We start from the raw sequence: 11,686 nt of genomic DNA, 5'->3' as shown, positions 1-11,686 counted from the left end.
ATTGCATTGAATCTGTAGATTGCTTTGAGTAGTATAGTCATTTTCACAATGTTGATCCTTCCAATCCAAAAACATGGTATATCTCTCCATCTGTTTGTATCCTCTTTAATTTCTTTCATCAGTGTCTTATAGTTTTCTGCAGGCAGGTCTTTTGTCTCCTTAGGTAAGTTTATTCCTAGGTATTTTGTTCTTTTTGTTGCAATGGTAAATGGGAATGTTTCCTTAATTTCCCTTTCAGATTTTTCATCATTAGTGTATAGGAATGCAAGAGATTTCTGTGCATTAATTTGTATCCTGCTACTTTACGAACTTCATTGATTAGCTCTAGTAGTTTTCTGGTAGCGTCTTTAGGATTTTTTATGTATAGTATCATGTCATCTGCAAACAGTGACAGCTTTACTTCTTTTCTGATTTGGATTCCCTTAATTTCATTTTCCTCTCTGATTGCTGTGGTTAAATCTTCCAAAATATGTTGAATAATAGTGGTGAGAGTGGACATCCTTGTCTTGTTCCTGATCTTAGAGGAAATGGTTTCAGTCTTTCACCATTGAGAATGATGTTGGCTGTGGGTTTGTTACATATGACCTTTATTATGTTGAGGTAAGTTCACTCTGTGTCTACTTTCTGGAGGGTTTTAATCATAAATTGGTGTGGAATTTTGTCGAAGCTTTTTCTGTATCTATTGAGATGATCATATGGTTTTTCTCCTTCAATTTGTTAACATGGTTTATCACATTGATTGATTTGCGTATATTGAAGAATCCTTGCATTCCTGGGATAAACCTCACTTGTTTACGGTGTATGATCCTTTTAACGTGTTGTTGGATTCTGTTTGCTAGTATTTTGTGGAGGATTTTTGCATCTATGTTCATCCGTGATATTGGCTGTAGTTTTCTTTCTCTGTGACATCTTTGTCTGGTTTTGGTATCAGGGTGATGGTGGCCTCATAGAATGAGTTTGGGCGTGTTCCTTCCTCTGCAACTTTTTGGAAGAGTTTGAGAAGGATGGGTGTTAACTCTTCTCTAAATGTTTGATAGAATTCACCTGTGAAGCCATCTGGTCCTGGGCTTTTGTTTGTTGGAAGATTTTTAATGGCAGTTTCAATTTCAGTGCTTGTGATTGGTCTGTTTATAGTTTCTATTTCTTCCTGATTCTGTCTTGGAATGTTCTGCTTTTCTAAGAATTTGTCCATTTCTTCCAGGTTGTCCATTTTATTAGCATGTAGTTGCTTGTAATAATCTCTCATGATCCTATGTATTTCTGCAGTGTCCGTTGTTACTTCTCCTTTATCATTTCTAATTCTATTGATTTGAGTCTTCTCCCTCTTTTTCTTGATGAGTCTGGCTAATGCTTTATCAATTTTGTTTATCGTCTCAAAGAACCAGTTTTTAGTTTTATTGATCTTTGCTATTGTTTACTTCATTTCTTTTTCATTTATTTCTAATCTGATCTTTATGATTTCTTTCCTTCTGCTAACTGCGGGGGTTTTTTGTTCTTTCTCTAATTGCTTTAGGTGTAAGGTTAGGTTGCTTATTTGAGCTGTTTCTTGTTTCTTGAGGTAGGATTATATTGCTATAAACTTCCCTCTTAGAATCGCTTTTGCTGCAACCTATAGGTTTTGGGTTGTCGTGTTTTCATTGTCATTTGTCTCTAGGTATTTTTTTATTTCCTCTTTGATTTCTTCAGTGATCTCTTGGTTATTTAGTAGTGTATTGTTTAGCCTCCATGTGTCTGTATTTTTTTCCAGATTTTTTTCCTGTAATTGATATCTAGTCTCATAGCACTGTGGTTGGAAAAGATACTGATATGATTTCAATTTTCTTAAATTTACCAAGGCTTGATTTCTGACCCAAGATATGATCTGTCCTGGAGAATGTTCCATGAGCACTTCAGAAGAAAGTATATTCTGTTGTTTTTGGATTGAATGCCCTGTAAATATCAATTAAGGCCATCTTGTTTAATGTATCATTTAAAGCTTGCATTTCCTTATTTATTTTCATTTTGGATGATCTGTCCATTGGTGAAAGTGGGGTGTTAAAGTCCCCTACTATGAATGTGTTACTGTCAATTTCCCCTTATATGGCTGTTAGCACTTGCCTTATGTTTTGAGGTGCTCCTGTGTTGGGTGCATAAAAATTTACAATTGCTATATCTTCTTCTTGGATTGATCCCTTGATCATTATGTAGTGTCCTTCTTTGTCTCTTGTAATAGTCTTTATTTTAAAGTCTATTTTGTTTGATAGGAGAATTGCTACTCCAGCTTTCTTTTGATTTCCATTTGTATGGAATATCTTTTTCCATCCCCTCACTTTCAGTCTGTATGTGTCCCTAGGTCTGAAGTGGGTCTCTTGTAGACAGCATATATACGGGTCTTATTTTTGTATCCATTCAGCCAGTCTATGTGCGTGGGCTTTCTGTAGTTGTGACGAGCTGGGGCTACTCTTCGTTGTGGTGCGTCGGCTTCTCATTGCGGTGGGTTCTCTGTTGCGGAGCACGGGCTCTAGGCACGTGGGCTTCAGTAGTTGCATCATATGGGCTCAGGATTTGTGGCTCGCAGGCTGTATAGCGCAGGCTCAGTAGCTGTGGCGCACGGGCTTAGTTGCTCCGCGGCATGTGGGATCTTCCCAGACCAGGGCTCGAACCCGTGTCCCCTGCATGGGCAGGCGGATTCTTAATCACTGCGCCACCATGGAAGTACCTCAAGTTTTCTTAATAACATATACTACCACTAAAATAAAAAAACTACTTTTATTTTTAAAATTTCTACCACTGGGCAAGCTATGTTCAAAACAGTAGAGGCTTAATAAATGTATTTGTTTTCATAAGGAGGATATTTACCCTGGAATTATGTCTTTTGATGCATAATATTCCTCATAGAAAAATTGTAAAGTACAGAAATGTAAAGATGGAACCTTAAATCACCAGAGTCTCATCACTGAGAGATTCTTTGTTGTTCTTGAACAGAACTGGGCTTGGGCTATTTAGAAAGAATGGTCCTTCATTTCCATTTTAGCAAGATCATTAGCAGAGTTTGTTCAGCCAATGTCATCCTATTATGTGCCAGGCCTGCTGTATCAGAAGTGTGGCTTTCTGCACACAGCACAGAGAATACTAAAAGGACAATTATTGGTCTTTGGTCAGCCAGCATGCTTTCCCACTTCACATGGTATAGGCAACTTAGTAATTTGAACTTCCTTTGGCGAACCAGCCTTTTCTCTGTCTCAGTTCATGTGGTTTGGGTGAAACTGACCCCAGCTTATCCAAAGTAGGAATGACCTAGGCTTAAATCATCCCTGGATTCAATTTCTAGGGTCAGAGTGATTCATGAATTTAGGCCAATAAATGTCAAGTGCAGAACATTTGTTTCCAAACATTAACAAGAGAGATGGACCCTATCACTCTGAGCATTTGTAATTAAAAAAAATAAAAGATGTTAAAAGTCCTCTAGAAAGGAAGTTAAGGTGATGAATGGGTGCCTATATAGATTTAGTACATGGTGGCCATGCTCTGTTATTGTCCTGTGCGTCCCTCAACCAAGCCCTTCCCGAGTTGCAATCTGGTCGCAGATGTTTCTTTCTCTTCCACCAGACCGTCAGCTCTCTAAGGGAAGGAGACACATGTGCAGTATGTTTGGTCATAGCATAGAGAAGAGCCTAAACTCACATCAGCTAAAGAAATCATCCTGTGGTCTCAGGAGCATGGAAATGAGGCCCTGGTGGTTCAACCACTGATGACTCAGATTTCTGGGCTCCAGGACCTCTACTGGGCGATACCACATCCTACAGTCCCCGCCCTGTATTCTTGGGTTCCTGCTCTAGGCTGGAACAAGTGGTCTGCTCTGAGTCATCATCTGTGGGTACCCACGTGGTCACTACATGTTTCTCACACAACCACCCAGAGAACGTCGTCAGGTAGACGGAGTGGGGGCGAGGCAGCTTCCATAGAAAGCCTTCTAGGATGAAGCACCACAAAACCAGAGGGGAACAAGAGGTCACTGAGCCCACTTGCACCTCCTTCCTCTCCTGGGGGGGCTAAAAAGAGAGCAAGGAGGAAACACCAGCAGCTCCGACCTGGGCAGCCTTCCTGGGAAGATGCAGCCACTCCTGTTCCTGCTCCTGTTGGCCTTTTCACTGTCCCCCAGGGCAAAGGCAGGTGAGTGACCATCCCCACCCTCAGAGGCCCAACCTCTTACCCCAGTTGGCACCGATCACCTGCCCCTTCTGCACACCCCTGATCCCTCTATCCACTGGGAACATTCTGAACACCAGCTCCCGTCCCACCTCATACCCCCAAGTATGATGCTGGATACGCCTCCAGCAGGAGTGACAGAGCAAAGGTTGTTCTCAAGAAAAGCCAGTGGGTACTATCCCCTCCTCCAGCCCTATATTTGCTGTGCGGAAAGTCGAACTTTCCTAGAAATGATGGCAGAGGGTCGGAAACTGGAAAAGAGAAAATAATCAATTCCCCTGAAGAGGGCAGAGTGGGCTTGGCTTCTGCGTCTAGGATGAGACAGGTGCTCCCTCAGCAACTGCTCAGCAGACCTCAGAGTTGGTGCTGTTGCCTTTGCTCAGTCCCCAGGCTCCCCAGTCCCTTTCCCCACCTCTGCTTTCCTTTTCTTTTTTTTTTTTTTTTAACATCTTTATTGGAGTATAATTGCTTTACAATGGTGTGTTAGTTTCTGCTTTATAACAAAGTGAATCAGTTATACATATACATATGTTCCCATATCTCTTCCCTCTTGCGTCTCCCTCCCTCCCACCTTCCCTATCCCACCCCTCTAGGTGGTCAGAAAGCGCCAAGCTGATCTCCCTGTGCTATGCGGCGGCTTCCCAATAGCTATCTATTTTACATTTGGTAGTGTATATATGTCCATGCCACTCTCTCACTTTGTCACAGCTTACCCTTCCCCCTCCCTGTGTCCTCAAGTCCATTCTCTAGTAGGTCTGTGTCTTTATTCCCGTCTTACCCCTAGGTTCTTCATGACCTTTTTTTTTTTTTCTTAGATTCCATATATATGTGTTAGCATACGGTATTTCTTTTTCTCTTTCTGACTTACTTCACTCTGTATGACAGACTCTAGGTCCATCCACCTCACTACAAATAACTCAATTTCATTTCTTTTCATGGCTGAGTAATATTCCATTGTATATATGTGCCACATCTTCTTTATCCATTCACCTGTTGATGGACACTTAGGTTGCTTCCATGTCCTGGCTATTGTAAATAGTGCCGCAATGAACATTTTGGTACATGACTCTTTGTTGTTTTTTTTTTTTGCGGTACACGGGCCTCTCACTGTTGTGGCTTCTCCCGTTGCAGAGCACAGGCTCCAGACGTGCAGGCTCAGCGGTCATGGCTCACGGGCCCAGCCGCTCCGTGGCATGTGGGATCTTCCCGGACCAGGGCACGAACCCGTGTCCCCTGCATCGGCAGGTGGACTCTCAACCACTGTGCCACCAGAGAAGCCCCATGACTCTTTTTGAATTATGGTTTGCTCAGGGTGTATGCCCAGTAGTGGGATTGCTGGGTCGTATGGTAGTTCTATTTGTAGTTTTTTAAGGAACCTCCATACTGTTCTCCATAGTGGCTGTATCAATTTACATTCCCACCAACAGTGCAAGAGGGGTCCCTTTTCTCCACACCCTCTCCAGCATTTATTGTTTTTAGATTTTTTGATGATGGCCATTCTGACTGGTGTGAGATGATATCTCGTTGTAGTTTTGATTTGCATTTCTCTAATGATTAATGATGTTGAGCATTCTTTCACATGTTTGTTGACAATCTGTATATTTTCTTTGGAGAAATGTCTGTTTAGGTCTTCTGCCAATTTTTGGATTGGGTTGTTTGTTTTTTTGTTATTGAGCTGCATGAGCTGCTTATAAATTTTGGAGATTAATCCTTTGTCAGTTGCTTCATTTGCAAATATTTTCTCCCACTCTGAGGGTTGTCTTTTGGTCTTGTTTATGGTTTCCTTTGCTGTGCAGAAGCTTTGAAGTTTCATTAGGTCTCATTTGTTTATTTTTGCTTTTATTTCCATTTCTCTAGGAGGTGGGTCAAAAAGGATCTTGCTGCGATTTATGTCATAGAGTGTTCTGCCGATGTTTTCCTCTAAGAGTTTGATCATTTCTGGCCTTACATTTAGGTCTTTAATCTGCTTTTCTTCCTAAGCCATTTCTGGCTCCCCTCTTTCAAGGATGAAGCCACTGTTGGGCAGACCAGGACTTCTCTCCTTTCCAGAATCCCACCAGCATTGGCCCTACCAACAACCCCCTTCCAGAGGCCCATTTTGTGTGTGTGTCGGTAGGGGGTGGACAGGGGTGTGGTCATTCCTTCATGTAGCCAACAAATACTTATTGGGCACTTACTGTATGTCAGGCCCTGGGAAATAGGCTATGATGACATCTAGATCCCTACTCTAAAGCCCTGAGCACTGGAAAGCTAGGCTATCCTAGACATCACGGGATGACAGGGCCCTTAGAAACTCATTAAAACAAAGCATAGTCGGGAGAGGAATGTTCAGAAGCCTCTAGGACTTTGCTGTACCTAAGACAGGTATGCTCACCTCCAACTATGTGTGGAAGACAGTTTCACAGACCCAGACTGCTGCTCTTCCCTTTTCTAGAAGAGGATGTTGAGGCCCCTCACACCGCCAACCTCAGGCCAGGCTGGACCAGCAGTGCCCAGCAGTTCTGAGCATCAAGCCGATGCCTACCAGGTGCAGTCAGTGGTTGCACACAAGCAGAACAGTCTTTTCCTTCAGGGGAGATCATCGGGGGCCATGAGGCCAAGCCCCACTCCCGTCCCTACATGGCATTTCTTCAGATCTGGGACCAGGATGATCAAAAAAGGTGCGGTGGGTTCCTGATTCGAGAGGACTTTGTGTTGACAGCCGCTCACTGCTGGGGAAGGTGAGGAGCCGGAAGTAGCCCGCACCCTCCTGAAAACCCCTGACAGGGAGCCCTGCCTTTTTCTCTGGAAGCAACCAGCCTCCTAGGAACACATGAGCTGGGAGGGCTCCTGAGAGGGTGAGAAAGAGGGCAGCGGGGAGGGGCAGGTCAGTGTCAGAGGCATCGCTGAAGTAAGAGAGACTAGAGATAGGGCATGCCTTGGGATCAGAAGGCAAACTAATGCAATTTCACATGTTTTCCTGGGGCTGACACTTGGGAACCACTGTGCCCTTACCAATGGCTCCAGAATCCGACCTTGGCTGCCAATAAACAGAGGGCACAGACAGTTCAGCCCCCGGGGCCCTCCTGTTGCCTGCATTTCCCCTCAGCTGCAGCCCGGCCCTGGTGTCACCTGCCCTTCGGCTCCTGGGCTGTATCTCCTGTGACTCCACCTCCTGCTTTGCTGTCTGTGCAGCTCAGTCAACGTCACCCTGGGGGCCCACAACATCAAGGATCGGGAGAGGACCCAGCAGGTCATCCCAGTGAGAAGAGCCATCCCCCACCCAGGCTATAACGAAAAGAACTACTCCAATGACATCATGTTACTAAAGGTAAACCTCCTTGCTTCTCCTGCCCTCCTGGAAACAGATCATTTCCCCTCCCACTGCCACGCATCCCTTTCCTCCCTCCCATCTGGCTGCCTGACCAGTCCCTGTGGCTCAGGTGAGAGGGAAGACACTGCAGCATCATTGCCGTGTCCAGGCCCGGGGACCACTGGCTGAGCTGGACTCTCTTGCCTCTTCCCATCAGCTGGAGAGAAAGGCCAAGCAGACTGCAGCCGTGAGACCCCTCAGCCTGCCCAGGGGCAAGGCCCGGGTGAAGCCAGGACGGGTGTGCAGTGTAGCCGGCTGGGGGCAGGTCGCTATGGGCACGTACTCAGACACACTGCAGGAGGTAAAGCTGACCATACAGAAGGATCAAAAGTGTGAATCCTACTTACACAATTATTACAACAATGCCATTCAGCTGTGTGTGGGGGACCCAAAGGAAAACAAAGCTTCCTTTAAGGTGAGAATGACCACCTACCTTGCCTGGCTCTGGGGAGACACGTGTTTGTAGAAGATCTGGGACCAGGGGACCCAAGCAGTGTGGGAACTGCCCCACCCTCTAAGCTGGGACCTTTCTCTCCAGGAAGAGAAGGGGGAACAGCCAGAGCTGGGAGTGCCTAGGGCCCCTGCAAGTCTACAAAAGACCTATGGGGAATCTAAACCTGGTGCTCCTTCAAAGCGGGAATTTGCAACACACTGAGGCACAGGTGTTAGAAAACTGGGCTTCCTGAGTGTGTGGTAGTTAAAACCAGGTGCCTCCTCAGAACTGGAACCCACCTGGCTTAATGAGCTCATCCTCCCTGATGAGTGTCAGCCCACCAACCTGCTTCCATGTCCTTGAACAGCAGCTTGGAGCCCACAGTCCCACAGCGTCTTGATAGAGAAAGGATCTGAGACCTGGGGGAGGAGAGGGTGCTGCCACCTGGTGAAGTGAAGCGGTGACAATGTCCAGGGTCAGGGCTTGGCAGCCGAGGGGACCACGGGGGCCTGCCCTGCCCTCTGGCCTCCTACCTGGAGGCCATGCAAGGTGGCCTCCCCCGAGAGGGGGCTTGGGACGGCAAGGAGGCAGGACCAGGAGGAGACCTGGCTCAGTGCTTCCCCTTCTCTGTCCTCAGGGGGACTCCGGGGGCCCTCTGGTGTGTAACAATGTGGCCCAGGGCATTGTCTCCTATGGACAAAAAAATGGGTCACCTCCACGGGCCTGCACCAAAGTCTCAAGTTTCCTGCCCTGGATAAAGAAAACCATGAAAAGCCTCTGATTGCGGAACCAGACCTTCTTCCCTGGAGCTGATCCAGAATTACACTGGGGGGCTGGGGGTATCAGCAGCTGAATAAATGTCTCTCAGCTGAGCAGGAAGGGCTGGCTTCTCGTTTACTCATTGACCCTTCTTCATAGGCACCCACTCTATGTTTCGAAAGCCAACGACAAAATTTTTCAGTTTTCTGCTTCCCCCTCTTCCCCCTCCCACCATCTCTTCCCATAAACCCCATGCAAAGCTGTTACCCAGGTCCTGCATACCCACACCTGTCTTTCAGGGCCTGCCCTCCTTCCAGGGCTGAAGCTGAGCACCATCAGGAGAAAACATGAACCTCTCTGGTCCTGGGGCTCAGGGTGAGCTTCTTGGCTCCTGGCCCTGTGTTACATGGCGGAGAGGAGGGGATCACACCATGGGTCCCGGACACCAAGCAGGCACAGCCTGGGGCTGCAGCTCCAGGACAGAGCCCCACCACTGGGGAGGGGAGGCGCCTTCCTGAGCAGACGTTTCTCTCCCACAGCCAGGGAGGCCGGCGCAGAGCAGGGGTGGGTCTCGTGAGAAGCTCCTCATTCTCACCTAGGCTGAGTGTCCTCCCAGCCCTCCTCGGAGCTCACGGACCAGCTCTGCCTCCAGTCCCCAGGCTGCCTCTTGTCCATCCCTGCTCACCACCATGAGTTCTCAGAGTCCACCGACTCCTGTCCCCTCCAGACCACACTGATCTGAGCTGACCCCTTCCTCATATCCTTCCCACCCAGGACACCCTGAGCACCCTAGGGTTCCAGCAGGGCATCACCACTGAGATGCCAACCCAGCTCATGCCCTGGCAGAGAGAGGTATCAGAGGGACCAGGCCTGTACTGGCACCAGGCAGGGCCCATGAGGGATGTCTCTTCAGAACCCTTGGCCCCATCTCTCTCCTGGTCAGGGCCAGCTCAATTTCCACATGCAGCCCAATGCCCGCCATGTGTTCAGGGTCCACTGGCCACGTGGTCACTCAGTAGCCTGAGTCCCTTTCAGCCTGTCCTTTTAGTCACTGCTGGCCTCTAGGCTGAGAGTCCCTGCTGGTCACCTGGGAACTTTTGAGTTAGAAAGGACTCCTGTCTTTAGCAGGACTGAAAAGCACAATGTTTTTCATCAATCAACACACGCACTGATTGAGCACCTACTAAGTGCCAGACACTGGGGTTGTACGGTGGACATAAGATAGGTGTAACAGTGAGGAGCCAAATCTGACTACATGTTGGATCTGTTTCTTTTACTTTAACCTTTGCTTTCCGTTGCTTTTGTTCACTAAAAGGATACTGTCTATACACAGTGGCCTGCCTCGGGGAACCCTGCCTCTCTGCCTGAATGTTAAACGAAAGTGCCTTTGTTTAGGGAAACATCCTGACCCTGTCAGGATGTTTGCAAGAAAGAAGATGGCTGGCTTCTTTGGATGGCTGCAAGAAAGAAGAAATTGGACTTCCCTGGTGGCACAGTGGTTAAGAATCCGCCTGCCAATGCAGGAGACATGGGTTCGAGCCCTGGTCCAGGAAGATCCCACATGCCACGGAGCAACTAAGCCCGTGCACCACAACTACTGAGCCCACGTGCCACAACTACTGAATCCCGTGCACCTAGAGCCCATGCTCCACAACAAGAGAAGCCACCGCAATGAGAAGCCCGTGCACCACAACGAAGAGTAGCCCCTGTTCGCCGCAACTAGAGAAAGCCTGCGTGCAGCAACGAAGACCCAAGGCAGCCAAAAACGAACAAATGAATGAAAATAAATAAACAATAAATAAATAATAAATTTATTTTTAAAAAAAAGAAAGAAGAAATTATCACATCCCCTCCCCAAGGGAAGAAATTAGCACATCCCCTCCCAAAGGCTGGCCATTCCAGGGGACAGTTGCCAATCTTATGGCCTTTTTACCTTACTTCCTCATCTCCTCTCCCATCTCTCTTCTGTAAAAGAAATTGGCATCCAAACCAAGACAAGATGGTTAGTTTTGAGACTTTAGTCGGCCGTCTTCTCGGTCTGCCGGCTTTGCGAATAAAGCCCTATACCTTGCCTCAATACCTCGCCTCTGATTTATTGGCCCATCATGCAGCAAGCAGAACGCATGTGGACTCGGTAACACAGGTTCTATCATCTGAGCGCGGGTGGAACTGACAGTGTTGACTTTCATCTGAATCTTTTCTCTCCCTTCCCACCTTCACATGATTCCACCTGAGGGGCCTAGATCTCTTTATCCCTGTGGGAAGTCCACAGGGATAAAGCATTTGTGTTTATTTTTATTGCTGGTTACACTCTGTAGAAGTGCTATTACATGTGACTCTAGAACGAGTCATTTGTTTTCTAGATGTGAAGATCCCGCTGTGTTCACGGGAGCATCCTTGTCCCCTAGGGGAGAAGGTAGCAGGGAGGGAGGAAGAAGGAACAAGGGCAACCTTATTTCTTTTACTCTAAAAGTAGCAGGTAGGAATATCATTGCACACATTCAGATGGTAGGAAAACCCATATGAAGTATTTGTTTGAAGGCAATCAGAATCTGAGTCTACACGCTCATCCTGTTGGATGGACCAAAAACATGATCCCTGTCATGACTGCAAGCTCCTGCCTGTGCAGATGAAACTGGAATCAGGGAGGCCCACGTGGTCTGGACAAATGGAGAAGCGTCTCTGCTCTTTAGGCCATCACGGCTGCTGCTGCATCCATACAGTCCAAGATGACCTAGACTTTTCAGACTTAGGAAGGAAAGGCTTGGAGGCCACATGTAGAGTGTGTGATTTTTTGCTGAGCAAGGACCTCCCTGTGCTGGGCTCACCTCGCCAGACACTCCTAGCAGCCATCTACCCAAGGTCTTGCACTGCTATGCAGCACTGCCTGGGAGGTGAGCGTCACTTCTAGCTCTGTGATGGTGCCATCCTGCCCCCAAAACACACCATGCTCC

General features: G+C 47.3%; 1 protein-coding gene across 3 annotated transcripts; it reads left to right on the top strand.

The window, feature by feature from the left end:
• Positions 1-3,922: 3,922 nt before the first annotated feature.
• LOC114904400 (granzyme B-like) lies at positions 3,923-10,294 on the top strand. 3 transcript variants are annotated; one of them, XM_029238293.1, is made up of 5 exons: positions 3,923-4,152; positions 6,761-6,908; positions 7,363-7,498; positions 7,698-7,955; positions 10,128-10,294. In XM_029238293.1, exons 1-5 carry the CDS (start codon positions 4,092-4,094, stop codon positions 10,233-10,235), a joined length of 711 nt encoding a protein of 236 aa, XP_029094126.1. In that variant the 5' UTR covers positions 3,923-4,091; the 3' UTR covers positions 10,236-10,294. The 3 variants fall into 3 exon arrangements, with proteins under 3 accessions (XP_029094126.1, XP_029094127.1, XP_029094125.1); XM_029238294.1 differs by lacking the exon at positions 10,128-10,294 and adding an exon at positions 8,611-9,016 and having other exon boundaries at positions 6,623-6,908; XM_029238292.1 differs by lacking the exon at positions 10,128-10,294 and adding an exon at positions 8,611-8,846.
• The last annotated feature ends 1,392 nt before the right edge of the window (positions 10,295-11,686 follow it).

The sequence above is a fragment of the Monodon monoceros genome, unplaced genomic scaffold, assembly GCF_005190385.1.
Source record: "Monodon monoceros isolate NGI ecotype Baffin Bay Population unplaced genomic scaffold, NGI_Narwhal_1 Super_Scaffold_21, whole genome shotgun sequence".
Taxonomy (NCBI): Eukaryota; Metazoa; Chordata; class Mammalia; order Artiodactyla; family Monodontidae; genus Monodon; species Monodon monoceros.
This window is presented reverse-complemented; position numbering and strand designations above follow the sequence as displayed.

What these genes read in the sequence shown, in the direction of transcription:
- LOC114904400 (XM_029238292.1), top strand. Translation starts at nt 4,092, where the DNA reads ATGCAGCCACTCCTGTTCCTGCTCCTGTTGGCCTTTTCACTGTCCCCC. An exon ending in GTCCCCCAGGGCAAAGGCAG is followed by an intron (nt 4,153 to 6,760) that starts GTGAGTGACCAT and finishes CTTTTCCTTCAG; the next exon opens with GGGAGATCATCGGGGGCCAT. An exon ending in GCCGCTCACTGCTGGGGAAG is followed by an intron (nt 6,909 to 7,362) that starts GTGAGGAGCCGG and finishes CTGTCTGTGCAG; the next exon opens with CTCAGTCAACGTCACCCTGG.